The sequence below is a fragment of the Chiloscyllium plagiosum genome, unplaced genomic scaffold (assembly GCF_037043375.1).
Source record: "Chiloscyllium plagiosum isolate Xiang-an unplaced genomic scaffold, Cpla_swu_hap1 HiC_scaffold_17, whole genome shotgun sequence".
NCBI classification, from domain to species: Eukaryota; Metazoa; Chordata; class Chondrichthyes; order Orectolobiformes; family Hemiscylliidae; genus Chiloscyllium; species Chiloscyllium plagiosum.
The window spans coordinates 24,456,510-24,478,075 of record NW_028270155.1 but is presented as its reverse complement, the minus strand read 5'-3'; the positions used below and the strand labels follow the sequence as shown (position 1 = coordinate 24,478,075).

Below are 21,566 nucleotides of genomic sequence, written 5' to 3'. Positions count from 1 at the left end.
GGTCCCCAGCAACAAGCCCCAGGATCTGGAATACTATTCTGATATTTTCTTGAAGCCTTGACAAGGTTGACTGGATGTGAAAAGATGCCTTGCTCCTGCTTCACTCCTCATCTTGCCCATTTGGCAGGGATGGCATGGGGTGTGTGGCAGAACCTGCACCTTCCAGTATGTAGACGCTTAATGCCAATTAAAGGAAGTGAACTGGGATTTTCCAAGTGGCCTTAAGGTTTCTGCATGCAGCAGCGGGAGAGTTTCGGTCTCAGAGGCCTCCTCCCACAAGCAGATCTCTGGTGGGTCAACTTTGGCTGCTCAGCTGAAGCCACAACTATAGAAGGGCCCTCCTCTCCCACCCACCCACCGTGATGGCCTGGCTTCAAAACACGTTTCAAACCTTGAATTTTAAAAGAAAGACTAGCTTGAGTTTTGATATGGCTTCTCACTTATCCTTTGTGGAGTCTCTCCTTTTCAGATTGAAAGTCTTCTTCCGGTCATCGGTCTACTAAATCCAGCAGGAAGCTGCCATGTAATGAGATCGTAGCTATCCTGTTAAATCAAAACATATCCCCCTCCACCTCCAATAGCCTTTAGTTGTCTTGTCAACTGAAAATCAACAAAATGCAGCCTTAAATATAATGCCTGGATTGCTTTCTGAAGAAGAGATTTTCACAGGCCAATGTCCTTCTGATAGAAAGAATCAAAGGTGCTGTTTCTCAACTACAGGCTTCTGATCCACTTTTCAGTTGATTGGTGGGGGACCTGAAGCTTGCAAGAGAAGTCCTGCCCATGTTCTCATTGGACCTGCAACCAGTCTTTAGCTCTTTCAATTGTACAACTGGGCAGGACTGAAGAGGACAGCTTTTGTCTTGAAGGAGTCATCTGTAAAGTTTACTTTCCTTCCACTTTCACCTCCCAACAAAATCATGCCCAGAAAATACTCACACATCAATAGAATTTGATTGTTTTCCTGCAGGTGTCCATTAACCTACATAATTCTGAGCTGCTGGCCACTGCATATTGCTGGAGTTGAGTTCCTCACAGGGACTGAATATCTACTTCAGATAAGAAGGCAATTCTCAGAAGAACAGGCCCTTTCTGACCTTTTAAATGTTCTGTACATGTTGACATATGTGCATTGCAAAATTACATCAAAAGGTTGATTTTAAACTAGCATTGCTCGGAAACAAACTTGCCTAAGTGCGGCTAAGCTTAAGTAGTACACTTGCATTTGTGTCAAAATATTGTAGGTTGAAGGCCAACCCATGTCATTGCTTTGAAAGGATATTTCCGTATGACAGAAGGATTGCTACATTGTCGGTGTTAACTTTTCTATTATAAAAAAACTTTACACCCACTAAGTCCTGTTGTCTTGTTCAGGTTGATGTAAAACATCACCACTGCCTGGAGAATGGGATGATAAAAATCCTTTGTTTCCATAAAACTTGGCTATGTCTTTCACTCATGATCCAGTGTGTAAACTAAATAATAACAATTTGTTTTGATATAATTTCATTTATAGAGTAAAATGCCCAAAAGTACTTTATAAAAAATATTTTAAAATGAATGTCAAAACAACAGAGGAGACACATTAGGATGGGTGACCAAAGTTTGCCAACGTAGTTGGTTTTAAGCACAGTTCTTTCTGGAGAAATCCAAAGCAAGTCAGAAGTGTTTCATGAGGGGGCTTCAGCGAATGGGGCCAGAAATTAGATAAGGAGATTGGATGGGAGAAAGATTAACTGCAGACAAGGGCCCCACCTTGTCTGCTGTAGGAGTGGAAATTCTATTTAGGGCAGTGAAGAGTAGGAGGCATTACTGTTATTATTCCGCCTCAATCTTGCCACGATCCAACTTGTTTTGGAGGAGAGGCCAGTCCATTGTATCTCGTGTGCAGATACATCTCAGTTTAAATGTCAAAGTTGTTTCTCCAAATCAAAGAAAGATGGTCATGTCTGTTCAGTCTTGTTGCCTGTTAGCAGGATTTACTGCAGCCAGCTGCAAAGGCCCTCTAATTTCTTGTCGAATGTGTGTACTCTGAAGACTTTCTGGCTAGTTGTAGATCAGCATTGGTGTTAAAGGGGCACCCCAGCTCAAGTAAAGCTCCATCGTGGGATCCATAAATAGCACAATCGTACTTCAAATCCAAAACACCAGAAGGTTCAACATTTCGCCATTATGAACTATGTCGGAGACTTAAATGGTGGCATTCAATGGACCAGCTTAATACATAGATACTTTTCATGTAGTGAAGGCTAAACGCACAGATTAACAAACGCATTCTCTCTTTCTCTTAACTTTTAAATTAAGTTAAAAATCACACCCCAGTCCAACACTAACACCTCCATCTAATTTTAAATTGGCACTGTCCCATTTTACTTTTGAAAAAAATGCTGTCCTCCACTCAAAAAGAGTAAGAAATAGGAGAAACACTGTGAACACATTGGATATCCAACCACCATGCCAATGTTTCTATTACTGTGTCAGTCTCTGCAACACAAATTTCTTGATTCTCCAGCTCCTTTTCTTTTATGTGGCATAATATTTCTATTCGGCTTGCTGTTCTATTCCATCCTATATCACATCTGGTCAGAAAGCTGGAATCATAGTGGAATATTTGCACAGTCACAAAGATATTGCAGACTCTCCAGCACAGTAACTAGTGGGATGTACATGATGACACAGCCACTCTATATTATTATGAAATAGCAGATGTGTTGCATCCAATTATGGACTGTAATACAATCATTGCATTCAGATGATCTTTGCAAGCTGTTTGAGACATAATACTGCTTTGCTTTATGTCATCTGAATCATTTGATTATGCTGCATTATCTTATAATGCTGACAACTAGACTATTTATTATTCTGGATTTAATGCAGTTTAGCTTTGGTATACATGCTTAGCAATGGTATTTTCTGAATCTGAAATCGACTGAGTTTTACAAATACAGTAAACTGTTTGAACATGTTTGAATTTAGTTTGCTATTTTAATCTTGTTTGAAGACTAACCTTTGTCACCCAAAGCAATTAATTTAGGTAAGTGAGCTCTCATCTCATTCATGATCTGATACCTGCTGTGTCTGCTTGTAAATCGGTCTGTGTGCTGTAACTTCACTTCCCCTGAGATATTTGAAAATTATACAAGCAAGGTATGTGTCAGACATGGAGTTTTACCTGTGATTTCTCACATGAGGGGTTCCAAATCTTGGCTGGATTATCAAGGGAAATTTCAAGACTGAGATTTCCCAATGAGAGGAAGACTCAAAATCAGGGTCAGTCAAGTACTGCCACATGTATCCGTTCAGTAAATTGGCCCCTATAAGGAGTCGTTTACATATGTCTTAAACTAATATCCATTACTTATAAATAAATCACGGTTTAAATTTATGATTTAAGTCAGTTGCAGTACAGTGGTTGAAAACTTCAATATATGTTGTATATTTACATAACTTAAATGTAGTGTGGTTCTATGTTGGCACTGTGCTGTATTGTGGTAGTGTTCGCACTTCTATTGACCCCTTATTGTACAACAGTAGAAAATTTGAGGAAGATTGTTCTGTTTTCAGTTTTAAATTAAAAGGTTAAAAAAATTTAATGATATAGAAACCAAAATATAGACCTATTGAGAGAAACCACTAAAATCTGTGGTCCTTGGAGCTACTGTCATCATAACTTGGGCAGACAGATTCCTTGGTCCATTACACACTACTGTAATTGAAGGCAAAGGGCTGAATAATATTTATCTTTGGCTCCGTTCACATTGCATCAAATATCTTGAAGAGTTTTACGCGATGAGACCTAGAATACTTTACTGCCCATTTCATTAAACTCGGCACATTAATTACCTGTCCCACCTCTATGGTGTCTCTCATGTCCAAATTCTGCCCTATCTTATGCACCATTGCCACAATGACTCAACGCTCAGCGGATATCCACCCAAAGATTGGAATCTCTTGCACATGTGCCATTTTGAAAGGCCACCGTGCACTCGGATAAGCTTCCTCAGTGAGGGGAAACAGAGGATTGCCAATCTAATTGCACTGCAGCAATAAAGCTGTGCTGGTCACTGCATATTGCTGACAGTGCCTCGCACATGGAACCACTTGTCGTTGTTCCATCAGCATGCCATACACTGTACATGTCTCTAAATACATTGTCTAAACACCCTCCATTTCAGTGCTACTCTGTCCCCAGTGTACACTTCAGACTCACATATTGTCATTGTTCAATTGGGGAGCCCCACAGAAGAACAAGAAATGAAACAATTCCAAACCCAACCATGAGGTTTTATTTCCAGACAGGAAAATGGAAAAGCAGTGAAGCTAACAGAGGCTGAACTGCATGCCCACAATGCCAAACGGATTTAGCATCATGATTTAAGTGTGTTATGGTCAATGATTTCCTGCTGCACCCAGTTCTCTTCCATTGTGTCAATGAGGTCCTATTTGGCTTGAAACACTTGATGCAGCTGAGCTGTGTCATGGACAATGTCTGCTTCCTCCATCCGAATGTCCTTGTCCTCAATCGCGGAAAACTGCTCCCGTTACTTCAATACCTCTGCATCCAGGACATTGTCTTGTTGCCTGCTCTGATAATGTAGAGCACAGCATACCAGAATGATGTAACATCATATGCTGGACCTGACATTGTGTTCTGCATGGACAATCATAATACTTATGTGATAGAAAGAACCGGAACTTATCTGGCTCAAACAGGACCCTTGGAGGTGAATGCTCATTTCCCATCAGTCAGCACTGGTCATTTTTACTGTCATTGCTGCTGACATGTTATTGACATGTGTAGGTTCCGTTTGCATGCACCAATGGAGTATAGTAAATCGCTTTTGATCAGTATCTGACCCATCAGAATCCTCCAGCTGAATGCATATAAAATGGGAAATGGAATGATTGCAAATCCAGTGTGCCTGGGCTTTGCAGACAGCTGTTTCATTTTGTTTTTTGTCTGTACAACGAACATGGATCCCATAATTTAGACATCAATCTGACACTTACTCAGCCCACCCCGGGCATTGTTTCAGCCATTTTCTAAGAGTACTTTGCATCTGGGAAGGGAAAATTCTGGATGGCAATGTAGATCGTGCCAAACATTCCCAGTACCAGACCTCACGGAGTCAACAGGTACCCTGATCCCTAGGACCTGCATGTTCCAGGTCCCCCTGCTACACATGATGACCCTGACAGCCTCTTTTTCCACCCAGCCCCTCTGCCCCAGTGATTGGTTATTTTTGGTAAGATTATGAGTCTGTTTTCTATTTCCTGAGGACTCTGCACTCCACTTAAAATGCTGAATCTAATAGTGGTGACAGTTGCTATTTATCATGACCGGGTAGTGAAACATCCTGCCTGTCTTCAGTGCTGGTGTGCAAAAAAATGTATTGATGCTGTTACAGTTGCTATGTAGTGAATATTATGGGACCATCGTCTTTTGTTTCACCAGTCAACTTGACCCAGTAAAATTCTTTAATTAGAGTAACACAGACACCCCATTGTAAAGGTAAGATTGATGAAAAGGAAGGATAAATAAAGTTTTGGGTTTAATGCTGCTGCTTGCAATGGAAAAAAGGTTGGCTAGTTTCATTTAACCATGGGAGTGCCACTGTGTCAATTTCCCAGTCATGGCCAAAGCTCCCGTCACGATTAAATCAAGAGGGTAACAAGGGGCTGAGGAGGTATTCAATTTGGCTTATTCGTGATTCAGTTGACATCCATTATCCTTGAGGCCTCACTGCTGGTGCTAAATGTATATTAGCTTTATTGTCACATATACTCAAATGAGTACAGTGAAAAGTTTGTAAATCACCATTAACAGTGCTGTCTTCAGTGCAAAGGTACCTAGGTACAATCCTTCATTACAGAATAGAGAAATACAGAAGAAGAGTTACATTCCAGCTGTACACTGTATGACCATAGGGCAGGAAAACAAGAACCAAAGATAAAAAGGCGAGCATCACAGTTTCTCTCCAAAGGCTGTCTGCAGCAGACCAAAGCAGGGGGCCTCCATGTGATCAAACCACTGGCTGCTGCCACGCTCCAATCTGGGGGCTGCTATCCCTACTCCTGCACCAGGCCACGATCCTCCCCTCCCCCCACTGGGCCGCTCCGGTCGCCAGCATCTCCATCGCTTCGGAGGCTGAGACTCCGAGGCCGAGAGAAGGGATGAGAGGATGGAAAAAGAAGAGAAAGGGGCAGGGCAGAGGAGCTCCAATTGGAGCGTCCTACTCCACCGCCATCTTAGCAGAAGGTGGATGCAACTGGGAAGCTTTTTCATCCTTTTGAGAGAACTGTCCAGCAATGTTTGTCGAGTATCCAAGATCTGCAGATGGGTCAGTCATTCAGGCACTCAGTGCCCAATGCGGGGGAACCCTGTCATCAGGAATGAGGTGGGTCACTGAAAGCCACCCACCTCCCTATGTCTGTGAGCCCCACCCTGCCCTCATTCACCCTTGTTCAGAAAGGTTGCAGTTCCTCTGATTGTCTGGAATCTCATATTTGGAAGGATTTCTGCCCCTGGGCCTCTCAGCGGTGGGGAGTCTGATGGTGGCCAGTCCGGCACATTGGATTGTGCCAGGTCTCCTGCATGGGACTAACAGGAATTCCCCACCAGTTCTCCAACCTGTGAATGTGACCCCTGTTGGCCCCACAAATTTCAACCCAAAATGTGCCAGCCTTTATTCATCTTCGTCTAGAGACAATCCAGTGAGTCCTTGCTTTTTTTCCATTCTCCATTTGGCACCCATCGTTTGTAAATTATTTGGAATCAGTCTGCGTTATTGCATGTTTGTTGCTCAACTAACACAATCTAATTGCTGATTCATTAATATTCATCTGGAGTAAGGGAATAGGCACTGCAGTTAGCATGCAGTATAGATAATCAAGTAGTGCTGTTTGAAATTCTCCTGTATTATTCCGAAGACAAAGCAGAATTAGATCATTCACTCCATTGAGTCTGCTCAGTTATTCCATCAGATCATGATAAATTTGATCATTCTCAACTCCAGTTTCCTATTTGTCCATAAACCGTGATTTCCTTACTGATTAAAAACCTACCGCAGCCTTGAATATATTTAATGACCCAGCCTCAACAGCTCCCTGCGGTAAACAATTCCACAGACTTTGAGAGAAATTTCTTCCTCATCTCTGCCATAAATGGGCAACGCTGGGATTATACCCTCTGGTTTTAGACTCTCCCACAAGATCCCTAAGAATGCATTGCAATATTTCTGATAATATTGTAAATAGGATAAGGTAATGCTTTTTTGTTGAATTACGTGAAGTAAAGGCTAAGAGCTCCAAATCAACTTGCTCAGGAGAGGATGCATCATGTATTTTTGGAATCGTTAAGTTGTTTTCATTAAATTACTGGCTGAAATTTTGCTTCCATTCATAACCATAGTAACTTGTCTAAATTGCATCAATGAGCATTTGTTGTGCAACTGCAGCTTTCTAAATAACCCAGTGACAAAAGCAAGCTTTGAATCGTGAAACAAAATCTTACATTTATTTGGATTTCTAAAATCCCCTTCAATGCAAGTTTAACCAGGAATCATGTTGACAAACTTTCATCTTAAACTTCTGGTTAAAAGGTTTATTGATAATTGTGTAAGAAGACAGGGCATTACTGTACATCCATATTCTTTATAAATAGGAGAACTGTCTGTCTGTGCACCTATTGGACTTTTGTTTGTATTTGCACTGAGAAATCTAAATGAGAGGTCAGAACAATTACACCAAAAAATACATGATTTCGGCTGTCCATTTAGTAAACAGCAAAAATGCTATGTTCAGTTCCTTTAACGACACCAGTGTTTGAATATTCTTGTGGAATTCAGTACCTATTAGCTGATTATTAGTTTGGCCAAGCTAAATGATTACACATTTTGGATTTGAGGTCTCTGGGAGCATATGCTTCTGGAAGAGCATCTTATTATTCAAAAGCACGCATACTTACAATCTTTTCTCAGCAAAATGCTTTGAACAGTTTTGCAATATTCATGTATGTTTGAAGGAAAGCCTTCATCTCAATTTTATGCCTAGAAAACATCTTTGTGGAAAATAATCTGGATGTTTTGTACAATGCAGTTCTTCATTACAATCCAAAAATGACCAAAGGGATTCTCATTAGTGTCAGTAGTGTTGCATGTCTAGATCTGAGAAAGATGCCAAGTGCAATTTTTAGCAATGCAGAATGAATGCAAGTTGAAATGATCATGCATATTGCATAATAAATGAGCTATTGACCAACACATTTTGTAAGATTAATCTCTTCAGAATCAATGCTGAATAGAGATATTCTGTCAAGCACTTGGTGGAAGTTTAGTATTTAAATAAGTGGCCAATACAGTACTTCACTGTATTTTAAAATCCTTCTAAATTAATACAATTATAATCTTAATAAATCCTTGAAATTCTGGATGTGAGAAGGAGCACAATTTAGCCTGACAAAAATTGTTCACTGAGTACACTTACAATAATTATTCTGTCACAATAAACAAAAGTAAGGTCAATGGATTTTAATTACTGTGTGCAGGCAATTGGAATACTATTATAGGAAAGAAAACAATTTAGATTGCCTTCTGCCTTCAGCACTGATTTGTCATCACATGGAACAATTAAGGGTCTGACTAATCCATTGATATTCTGCTTTTGTGATAGAAATGCTACATTTTACATTTCCACATTTAAGCTGGAGTGAAAAAAAGTGGTAACACACATTAACATTACTCATACCTGTGTCACCATTTTGATGGTTTCATCAGATCTCCTGAAGTTAACTTACTATAAATATCACAGGGAATGGATGGAATTTGTTGTGACACTTCGGCTGCAACATGAAACCTTCTCCAGTAATGCTTTTAAATATTTTTGCTGCTGTCCATTGCCCAGCATAGTCATTTTGCTTTGAGATTGATCAGTTTAAAAACTGGCTTTTGAACACCTGAACTTACCCATTTTCAAAGCCCCAGCAGTGTTCAAAGCCAAAAGCCACTGTTACTGACATAAACACAGATAATACTTCAGTTGCTGACTTTGTATCTTTTATGCTATAATGTAATGAGTCATGATCTGGCATTCAGCCCACAAAAAGCGTTGAGAGGATTTGAGTTCTACAACAAATTTTGTTCCCTTTAGCAGACCTGCCCCCAATACTGGCCTCCCTAGCCTCAGGAATGTTGAAGTCCAATCTTTGATACAATGGACAGAATCCATCTCTCCTGGAAAACAAGTGGAAAAGTGATTAGTTGGCACTGGGTTAGGTTTTAAATAGGAAGGCCCACATTCCTTCTTCCATCTCCTGGAAGTTAAGTTCTTCTTTAACAGAATAAAACATAGAATACCTACAGTGCAGAAAGAGGGCATTGGCCCATTGAATCTGCATCAACCCTTTGAAGAGCATTTTATCTCTCCACCCTGGAGGCTCCCTGCCTCCATTTGTAATGAAGGGCTTTTGCCCGAAATGTTGATTTTCATGCTCCTCGGATGCTGCCTGACCTGCTGTACTTTTCCAGCACCACTCTAATCTTGACCCTTTGAAGAGCATCCCAACCCAAACCTAGACCAATCCTATCCCTGTAATACCATATTTCCCATGGCTAATCTGCTTAGCCTGCACATCCCCGGACACTACAGGCAATTTAGCATAGCCAATCCAAGTAACCACATCCTTAAACTGTGGGAGGAGACCTGAGCATCCGATGGAAACCCACTTTGACGCTGGGAGAATACGTAAACTGAACAAGACTTGATTTGAACCTTGGTCACTGGCACTGTGAGGAAGCAGTGATAACCATTGAGCCGGCTTGACATCCCACTCTGTGAGTTTTTAAACAGTCATTTAAGGGCCGCATCCTACCTGGGCTACAATTAGTTCAACTCCACAGAGGCGACAGAGAGTTGGCTAGCCAGTAAAAGCTGGCAGTCAGCTTGGGAGGGTCAGGTCTGTCTCTGCATCTGCACAAATGTGTGAATGACTGAGGGCCCAAACCTGGGGCAGAAACTGAGAGCAGCAGTGGTGACCTCCTGTTGTGCTGCTGTTGAGCTTTGGAGATGTTCTGCTCTATGTTGGGAATGATCTCCTATTCTGGAGACCTCATTTTGTCAGTCCACAAGAAACCTCATCGGCATTCTTAGGTCCTTTGAGGATTCCCTCCTGGAAACTCTCCTGCGTTCAAATGCAGTCTGGAAACTGAGAGACCCCAAGTTAGAAAGAATCTTCAAATAAGTCTGCAACGGAAAAAAATAAATACGTAGAAATGTGAAATCTTAAATTAGGTCAGACTACATATTGTGTTATATACTGGGAGCATCAATGGTTTGTTGCTTTTCGATTTCTAATGCAAAATTTATTAATTTTCCGGCCTTGTGTGATATTATTATTTTCCAGGTTATAACTGACAGGCAAGATGGCATAAAATTTCAACTTCATGGTAAGGGTGTGGAGGAGGAACCAAAGGGTGTTTTCAAAATCAATGACCAATCTGGAGAAATCATTGTCACCCGTTCACTAGACCGCGAGGAGATGGACATGTATATTGTAAGTACTAACCATGAGTTTTATTATCCTTTTAAACGGGAGTAGTTTCTGCTATTTATGAAAAATTCACAGCAAACTAATTCCCTTCAGTGGAAGAGGTTAGCAGACAGTGGTCCAATGGTTGATATCCAAGACATGCATTTTTAGCTGAATTTAAACTGCAAAGGTATTTATTAGAGGAACTGTCTGTCTAATATCTGGATTATGAAAAGTTACTGTGAACAGTCAGATTGTAGTTGGATGCATACTTGAGCCGATTTTAATTCAGCTTGTGCAGTTATGCTGCAAGAGTTGGGTCAAGGTAATTGGGATTCATGTTGTATTTCTGATGCTTTCCATTCCCTACCATTTTAAGTTGTGTGAGTTCAGACAAGAGGTCTCTGACCCTAGAGGAGTGGAAGCCTAATTTCAGTAACAGAACTGCGTTCTAATTATAATGTCATTGATACATTTGCCTTTAGTTAGCCATGGGCTTGACCAAGCATTAACCCACTTGGTCACTAACCTGCAGTCAGCATTCTGATCACAAGAGGCCTAGCAGTGAGCTGAGTTTTAAAGAAGTTCTCCCCTTGGCTTATCTTGGGACTTTTCCATCCCCGGCTCCTCCCGCACATCCCATCATGAATTTATCAATTTTCTCACACTTGGTCCCCATATAGTTCCAGTGGTTGCAATCTCAGGTGCAGCATGGAACTCACAACACTTGCCTCCCACCTGTCAAGACAACTTCCATCATCTCAGTCCGAGGAGTTAACGTCTCCTGCATTTGATGCTTCAAGAGGCTCAAGCATTCGGTGCCCACTTGAAGACAATGATTGAGAGATTGTGGGGATGGGGTCAAATGTCAGCAATTGGTGGGTAGTGGAGGTGGTTGAGGGTGAGGCTGAGTGGCCTGTGAAGCTTACTTCTCCTTTCCCTGATCTTATAGGAGCACTAACAGAACTGTAACTTTGGTACGTTAATGAGGAACCAGGCTGCCTTATGCAAAAAACCTGTCTTGGAAAACAATGGAGATCGCCATGGCTTTGTATTCTGGGGAAATTGCAAACCACCGTGTAGACACACAGATACACAGAAAAAAAGACACACCCAGGCACAGAAACATGCATTCACACACACATATGCAGCAAATTGACAAGAAATGAGAAATCTTTTAACAACAGAGTGACCAAGAGAGAAGATGTTGAAATAAAAATCAATTAAATGATGAAACTACATAGCAGTTCTCGGAACTTGTATTACTACTCCCTGAAGGTTTTTTTTAAAATCCCTATGCCGTATGTTAATCCAGGCCCTGCAGTTTTGTTTCCCCATCCTCATCCCAAACCAAGCCTTTACATTTAAAAAAGAATGTTTTGTTGGTGAGTATTACATGTGTTGAAATGCCTTGTATTATCTTCCCTCACATCAACCTATCTTGTGGGCCTCTTGGCTCCTTCCACCTTCCCTGAGCTTTTCTGTCATTATATCTGTATCCCTAGGGGCTCCACTCAGGTTGATAGGGAAAGGAGCTACACATATTATGCATAGTGAGTATGGTTTTATGCTTCCTGGCTTTGCACAAACTTCCATTCAGCTCCTCGCTGCAACAAACTACTGTCTCCCAGGGTGATGAATGGAACTGCCCAAGGAAGCAAATACTTTGTCAAAAATTTCAAAAATATTACCGGCTTTTACATGTGAAATATTCAAAGTCAAGAATCTGACAGATACCATGACCACTGGATCCTTTCATTGCGATACCTGTTGGGTCTCAATTGGAGAGACAACTTGCAAGTCATCAATCTGACAGCATTGGCAGATATTTTTTAACAGTCTCCAGATGTAGGCTTAATGTATTCATGAATACCATTTCCCAACTACCCCAGAATAATAAAAGTGACAAATAGGAGCTTAACATTTTCAGGGTAAAAGATTCTATTGACTCAATTATCATGCATTTACATGAAAGTAAACTGGAGCACTTAGAACAGTAGGGTGCCACTTGTGTCACATCACTATCAAGCAACAACGGCTTTCGTCCCAGTGCAGCAAGAGTCATTTTATTGATTGCCATCCCTCAGATTCTCCTTATTGCTGTTCACAGTTCTGGGTAAACACTCTGGCTATTTTTGCCGATAACTCTGCGTGTGTGCATATGTTACTGAATGTAGAAAATAACATGCCATTTCAAAATAAGGCATAATGCATAATCTAACACAAACTGGTGGAAGTACCCAATGGATTAGACAACATCTGTGGACAGGAAAACAGAATTATTGTTTTAAGTTAATGACCATCAGAACTAAAAAAAAGTTACCGGTTTTATGTGGATCCAGAGGGAAAGGAGGTTATAATTGAATGGAATACAGAAAAGATTAAATGTGAATCATAACGAAAAGTAATGTGAGAAGTTAAGACACAAAAGTAAAATATTTCAGGTACCTGAAATCTGAAGCAAAAATAGAAACCGCTGAACATACTCAGGAGGACATGCACTATCTATGGAGGTTAGGGTTGAGGAAATGTCAGTTTTGTTTCTGAATATATCCCTCAGTTTCTGTCTTTATTAATGAAACAAGGGATGGATTTTGAAAAGGTGCAAACAGCTTAACCGAACTGAGTCATCATTAATTGCTGTCATACAAACTAATAGATAGATGTCATAACCTGAAAATGTTGAATATGGTGTTGAGGACACAAAGTTGTGAAGTGTACAATTGAAAGATGAGATTCTGATCTTTAAGATTAGTTTGGAATAGTGTAGAAGGCTGAGGCACAGAGTGGGAATGGTATGGAGAGTTAAACTGATGAGCAACCCAGAATGTTATGGTCATGCTTGTGGAGTGAGTGGAAGTATTCAGCAAAGTGATTACCCAGTCTGCATTTGGTCTCCAACATATAGAGGAGACCAAATTGAGAGCAAAAAACAAACGCAGTATACTAAGGGGGGAATACTTGGAGGTCTTAACAATAGGAAGAGAAGATGTAAAATAACAATCTTGCAACTCCTGCTCTGACATAAAAATGTGTTGAGGATGAGATAAATATTGTATCGGGAATGGTCCATTCAGAGTATAGGCACTGAAGGAGCAGATCAGTTTGTTTGTTACTGAGTTTGGAGGCTGATGGGTTACGGAGTAAATTCAACGGTTGCTCTGAGAGGGAAGGACAGGAGAAAAAAAGAAGTGCAGGGAATGTAATGGCCACAGTTGCTGTTAACCAGCAGGATGGTGATTCTCAGTTGAGGAAATGGAATGGAATAATGCAAGCATTAGTGTTCAAACTGGCATCTTCGGAAAACATAATGAAAACAGAAAAATTAGAATAAATGGAGGAACTTGCTTATCCTCCTTTCAATTTCATATAGTGTATTCATTGGTCACAATGCATCTCCTTTATATTGGGGAATTAAATATAGATTGAATAGTGACTTTGCAAGTTCAGTCCGCAAGCATGACCCTGAGCATCTGTTAGCCTGTTATTTTCATTCACTGCCCCATTCCCACTTGGACTTTCCTGACTTTGATCTCCTCTGCCATTCTAATGACGGTCAGCAACAATTTGAAGAGCAGTGTCTCATCTTTTGATTGGCCTCCTAACATTTTTTTGTGTTCAACACAGAGGTCAAAATTTCAGATTCTGACTCCTCTGTCCACTTCTTAAGACAATAGTTGTTAACATTTCTCCTGTTCTGATTTAGGTATTTCTTTTAATTTTGATTTGGTCCCATCCCTCTGTTCCCTGTGACTCTTCCAAACCCTTTCACGTTTTGATGTTAGAATTGCCCTTTACAGGCTTTGCTTGAGAATATTCAATCAGCCACACAGATGTTTTCCTGGTAGTGGAATAAAAACAAAATATAATTTTAAAAATAAAAAAAACTCTACTCACAACGATGTCTTCATTTTCTCTCACTATAAAAGCAATTTAAAAAAATAAAACTATACAAAATTTCAAAAAAAATTAAAAGATCAATTAGTCCAATGGGTATTTACCTGTGCTGGAAGCAGAGAAAAAAAATTCAAAAATACAACTGACCTGGGCCCCTCTAGTGGTACAGTGGTAGTTTCCCTCCCCCTGGACTGGGAGGGCCAAGTTCAAGTCCTAACTGCTCCAGAAGTGTGTAATAACATCACTGAACAGGTTGATAAGTAAAATAGGTTAAATTTTTAAAAAGAAGACCCAACGGTGGTGAATAGCTTTTAGAAAAAAATAGTCAAGGTGATTTGGTGGTGGGAAAGTTGCTCAGTTGTGTTTGCTAACACTTCTGTGCGTTAAAAAGGTAAAGCTGATCCAGGGTAGGGTGCTGTGGCACTGTGTTAGGGTCACTGCCTCTGGGATGTGGAGTGTAATAACATGTTTGAAGAGGCTGATTTGAAAATAAATAAAGCAGGCTTTATCTCATCTCCAACTCTAGTTTGATTTAGTCCCTTCCTTCTTTTCCCATCTCTCCCTCACTATTAATGGTTTGCACAGCCCATGGGGCTTTTCTTGTAAATATTTAATTGGCTATGTGGGTTATTATGGACAAAGGCAACCCTACTCAAAACATATCAAGCACATAGCCTAGACCCTAACTTTTATCTAATTTGAAAGCAAGTGGAAGGAGCAGCATTCCAGTTGTGATTCGATTTGTTAAGCTCCTAAGCTTTAAGCAAAACACTGTTAATTCTACACCACGGTTAAAATACAAGCAAAAAGAAAATTGGCATAACCATAACTCTGAAAATGTGTTGCTGGAAAAGCGCAGCAGGTCAGGCAGCATCCAGGGAACAGGAGAATCGACGTTTCGGGCATAAGCCCTGAAGAAGGGCTTATGCCCGAAACGTCAATTCTCCTGTTCCCTGGATGCTGCCTGACCTGCTGCGCTTTTCCAGCAACACATTTTCAGCTCTGATCTCCAGCATCTGCAGACCTCACTTTCTCCTCCATAACCATAACTCTGTTGAACTACTTAACAGAATGACATATATTTCAGCAACTGCTCCTCAGCTGTTCCAATACAGCAGCATCCCATAACCACAGTCTTGGCAAAGGTAGACTCAATAAAACAGATTTCCCTCACTTGCTATCTCAGTCAGTCCAGGAGGAGGAACACCAATCTGAATGAATTGAGCAGCAGAGAGAGAGAACTCAAGCTTTTACAGCAGCAGACAGAGAGGTGTATCTAGCAGCTTCAATTCCAAACACCCCAACGTCAACAATTGAGAGCAAAGCTAACACATTGGGTCTGTGTTAGCTTGACTGTACTCACTCATGCTTCTTTTGTCTAATTTAAAAAAAAAATCCCAAAGGTCTTTACTCTGCTTTCTATGGAGCAGATACCTCCAACACCAGATTGACAACTCCCCACTTCAAACAAAACAGGACAGAACAAATCCCCCTTAAAAGCACATATCATCACAAGGTGTTTCACTGATGGTGATTGGTGTTTGAAAAGGAAAACAAAAAAAGTCACGGTGATTTTGGTGGTGAGAAAGTTGCTCTGTTGTGTATGCGGTAATTAGAAGAGAAGATAAAGTAGACCTGGAAATGAATTTGCACAAGTCTCTGTCCTGGGCTGAGACTAGCCATTTATAGAATGAGTAGTGGCTCTATTTTGGTTTTCAGCAATAAATGCTGTTTTTTTTCCAGTCTGGCTTGCTCGGTTATTACATATCATCATCTCTTTTATAACTTAAAATATCCTGCTTTCCAGGCAATTGCAGGCCTTCACTTTGTTGTTCTCCCACCTCCCTAGTCCATTTTCTCTGTATTTGTATTATTCTTGTAAAATCTCTTGCTTTGACGAAAGGCTATCAAACTTAGCATCTGAGGATACAGCACAGTGTGAGCTGTGTGGGAAAATAGTGAAGTATTCCCTGAAACATGTGCCAGAAAGCCTGTGCCCATAAAGTCTATGTCATAGTATAATCACCACAGGAATTCATTTTCATTCTGTGAGCAGAATGTATCAAGAACAGGAAAATTTGCCAGTGCACATTAGCATGAGATGCTGTTTTAAAATATACAATTTCCATTTTAATTCCAGTCCCCTGTTTTCTCTTATCAATACAGGAGCAACATTTATGTTTCAGTGATTAAATAACCATTCCTTTCGCCCCCTGTGTTTAGTTTGCTCATTGTTGAGAAGACTGTAATTGTCATTTGTCTTTCTGCTTTTCATAATCAAAAAGACATCTAACCTGTGTCTGAGGATAATGTAGATTCAGACCTGTCAAATCAGACAGGATTCTATATCTTAATTTATTTTTTATAAAACCTTTATTCTTCTTGCTGCACTTTAAGTACCAGCAAAGCAGCACCACACAGCATTAAGTGGACATTGCATTATGGTTCCAATCGGGAAACACAGTGACTACATTTGTTCTTGGAACCACAGCAATATTTTGTTGCCTCGCTGTGGTTGTCTTTCTTACCACTGTCATGCTCGAGCTGCTGTAGTACCATTTTGTTTCTCATCTTTCTCATGAACATTGTTACACTTGTTTGCTTTCTTGCCATTCGTACCATCTGTTCAAATACTTTATATCACTCTCTCAGCAAAGGATTTCTTCTTTTAGCATGATTATTGGCTGACCCGAGGCAATCTTGCAGCATAGACGCTGTTGTTTCTCATCCATCGAACGTGGAGCAGTCTAAAGGTGGCAAGCAATCATTAAGACAGAAAACCCTGGGACATAAAGTGTCTGGCTGAGAGTCAGGTATTTGATCACATGGACTACCGCCATAGCTTATGTTATGCTTGAATGTAATTTTATTTGATTAAGTTGACGAAAACATAAGTTCAATACGCAGATTTGACACATGGCCTGTTGGATTGAAGTTATGACTTAGCAGAACTGAAGTCTCTGGCCCAGAATTGACTGGAAACATAATGATAAGTTCATGGCACCCACTGTTATCTATTTGTTTAAAGTGTTGTGGTGAGGAAGAGATGTAAAGCTGGATTTGCGACCCCTGAAAGGTTCTTATGCAAGTGGAAGGTTGGCGTACCATTATTGGTTGCCATTTCATGGGCACTGTACTTGGTGCCAAATTGCCCTTCTCTGTCATGGTTTTATTTTAATATTGCAAGTGGCTATCTCAGGAGTCCTGCCCATTGGTGGGCCAGGTGGAGCTGTTAAATGATGTTAGTGACTGCTTAAGGCTTCCTCTTCCTACCTCTGCTGGGATTGTAAACACAGCAGGAGACACCCTCTTCATTTGAGCAGCCCAGCAAGTTTCACTGCTTGGATGGGTAGCTTCTGGAGGCAGTGGGGATGAGAGCGGGGAGTGGAATTGGGAGTGAAGTGTGGGAATCAGGGAAAGGGCACCTGTTTTACCAACCTTTGCCCATCAGAGACTTGTGCAAGGTCTTGCCAGCCCTGCATTCTCCATCTACTGCTGCCCTTCTCACTGCGGTCCACTAGCCTGGCCCTAGTGAGAGTGTAGATTTACCTTACAGTATGAGCTCTGTCATCGAACACCACCTTGCTGAGCAGGTAGCATCCACCTTTTCTGGTGGCACAGTGGGGGCTTCCTCATCAGCTGGGTGGACAAGGCCTGCATTGAGCCAATTAACATCTTGATGGCTGAGAAATGGCTGTGAGATGGGCTGGGTAAGTTTGCTGCTGTTTTGTTTTAATGCTGAAAAATCTTTACCTCCGTCTATATAGTCTGGCTTATGAAATGAGTTGCATATCGGCATAAATTGCTGAACTCGCTACTATTAAACTGACAAAATAGGACTTTATCATGAACCTGCCTGTGACTTCCTCAGAATTGTTGGACTTGTCCTGACAATACAGAATAAATTCACTGTAGAAAACCAGAGTTGCTATTTCATGGTGTGTGATTCCTCTTAATAGCCTGACGGTGCCATTCAACCTTGGAAATCCCAAAGAGAACAATTGAAACTGTGGACTCACATTTCCTGTAGATAGTAAATTGTTCCTTGTGGTATTTTATTATAAACTTTACAATTTAGTTTAACCTCTTCTTTCCATTTACTGTTTGCTCTTTCTTAATCCAGTCTTCCTTTCCTTCACTGTTTCTCTTTCAGTATCTAAATCAACTTCTACGATTTAATTGTTTCTGTTTCTTTCTCTATCTTTACATTTCATTGTTTGAGGAATTGGACCGGTGGGCTTGTGATACACAAAGGTTGATCTTGTTAGGCGTTTATCAAGTTGCATCTGCTTCAATCTGTGGCACAAAAATAATAGGAGCTAATGGATGAGGAAAACTATTTGAACTCGTGTTGCTCACAGTAAGATGTTTGTCTCCGGCAGATTCTGTGCTACTGTATCATGAACCTTGTTGCTGCGGTCTATTAACCTTTTCATTGTTGATGGATGGTTTGGTGTTGCCATTTTGACCCATGGTCACAAATGGCACTATGGTCATCAGTGTGTCCAGATCACAATACAGAAATGCTGCAGATTTTTGCGAAAATACCAGTGCTTCAAAATTTCAATGAAGATGAAGTTGAAGCCTCAGTGCACAATGGTTATGTTTGAGACAAAAGGAAAACGCAACAATTAACCGTTCATTTCTCACCTCATTAGCCACTGTGAATGGCGGTAATGTTTTGACTTTTGGGCAAAACCTATTAAAATAGTTTTAATTTAATGATGAAATTGTAACATTTTAATGTGGTCACTAAAGTTGATTTTCATGTAAATGAAGTTGAATCATCTGGATGTCAAGATTAATTATCAGTTCACACCAGTGATTGCAAACAATACTACAAGGGCAACCTGCCACTTGGAAACAATAATTTGAAGTGTTATGTTGATTGATATGTTTCTACTGTGCTTAGCACTTTTTAAAGATCTTTGTTTTAATTGTAGTTAATTAGAAATAATCAAAGTTAATTAAAGTCAATGAATTTCATTTCCTGCTGGAGCTGTGTCTAAAAATACCTGTCAGCAAAATCAGTGTTCATTAAAGCAGGAGTCTTTTAAATTTAATCAAACAAGTTAATCAATTATTTACTGCATCTACCAGCATTAGACCTCACATTATTGAAGAACAAAACATTCTCTGAAGGGACCATATTACTAAATAGTTAACAACTTCTCGGTGAGATAACTTCACTTTATATGTATTTTTTGTAGACTAATTGCATGGCAAGATTCAAAAATATATGAAGCTTCACTTTGACGTTGACTTTTCTTTCGAGAAGAGGCATTTTGATAATGTTTGCACTATTCATAACAAAATGGTTCATTTTTTTTCAACCCAGTGATCTCCATACCATCTAACATGATCAGAGATGACAGATGTTCATATCTCCCTCCTCCATTAGGAAGTCAGGGAATATGTCATTAGCCAAGAGTAGGGAATGTGGAACTTTAATTTGAATTAGATTTTACATCATGAAGATGTTGGCATTAATACCAAAGTGTATTAAGAGGAATCCAAGTAGAAACTTGAGAAAGAAAGGTGGTAAGGGAGTCAAAGGTTCAGCTATGATTTTTATTTATTCATGGCATATGGGCTTTTCTGGCTGGGTCAATCCATCCCTGCACTTGACAAGCTGGTGCTGAGCTGCTGCCTTGAACTTCTACAGTCCCTTTGATGCAAGTGCAACCACAATGTCGTTAGGGAAGAAGTTACAGGATCTTGATCCAGTGACACTGAAAGAACATTGGCATATTTGCAAGTCAGGATGGCAAATCACTTGAAGGTGAACTTGTAGGTGGTGGCATCTCCATGTACCTGCTGCATTTCTCATTCTAGATGTTAACGGTCACAGTTTGGAAGGAATAGTCTGAAGAACCTGGGGGTATCATGTCGGAGATGGTACACAATTTTTTGACTGACTATTGATGTTGAAAAGGAGGGAATGTTTGTGCCAATCACATGGACCACTTTTCTTGGATGCTATCAAGTCTCCTTATTGTTGTTCACTCTGCACTCATCCAGGAAGGTGGGATGTTTTCCATCGCAACCCTGACATATGCCTTGTAGATGGTAAACAGGAGGTAAGTTACTCTTTCTGTTGAATGCCGAGCCACTGATCAGCTCTTGTAGCTTTACGTACTAGTCCAGTTCAGTTTTAGGTCAATATTGATCCTCAGGATGTTGAGGGATTAAACAAGGTAATAGCCTTGAATGTTAAGGGGAGATGGTCATTAGCTGGCAACTGTGTAGCATGAGGTTAGCGGCTATGTCCATGAAGCTTGGACATTACTGGTGATCCCAAGCCACGCTTTGTGATCTTTGACATGCCCCCTCCCAGAGAACTTCTTTTATGCCTGGATGAAGTAAGTTGGGTTGCAGGTGGAGTGGTGCATAATTACTGGCATTAAGCGGCTGAACTGCATGCCATATTTCTGTGCTGTAGTTCAGTCTCACGTTAGAGTGGCAACTCCTTATAAAACTGATGATCTTCTCATTCCCAACGCAACTGATTTCTTTAAATGAGATTGCCAGTTTATTATTTGCAATTTCCATCCCTAGTCCACTCAAAATTGGGCCAAGATCAGCCAAGCTCATTTTTAAAATGATATAATTGTTCGAGAAAAGTGAATTTTAATTTAGCAAACTGAATCAAATGATTAAGGTGTGCCATTCACCACCATATTGCCTAATCTTTTGAACTGCTAATTTTTATGATGTAGGGTTTGACATTTGATTACATTAGCAAGAAAGTTTAGTCTGCCCTATTCTCCAAGCTGGGAGAAATAGAATAATGAGGCTACTTATATGGAGAAAAGAAAGTGGGTGATGCCAGAGTACCAAGCAATTTTAATTACTGGAGTAAGCCCTTGTATAGTGAAGGAAGAACAAAATGAGTATATAAGGGCAATTGTGCAATGAAAATCTGTGGAAGTTATCTTTCAGTTGGTTGTAAAGTGACAGGTAGGTATTTCTTTATTTATTAGATATTACTTTCTACATTAATTGAACTCTCTATTATCTCCTCACATTACTCTTCGGTAATCAGTCTTAAATCTCCAACCAAACAGTCACAAATCTGCCCTAGTTATCTACTTCTGACATGTACTTCTAAGCATTTACAATACCCTATCTACACTCCCTTCTG

At 40.3% G+C, this 21,566-nt stretch overlaps 1 protein-coding gene across 1 annotated transcript in view; it reads left to right on the top strand.

Moving 5' to 3' along the window:
- Positions 1-21,566, top strand: part of cdh13 (cadherin 13, H-cadherin (heart)) — a 1,096,178-nt gene that overhangs the window by 471,039 nt on the left and 603,573 nt on the right. The window contains exon 5 of the mRNA XM_043706651.2: positions 10,400-10,549. Within this exon, the coding sequence (XP_043562586.2) occupies positions 10,400-10,549 (150 nt within the window). The remainder of the gene's footprint in view (positions 1-10,399; positions 10,550-21,566) is intronic.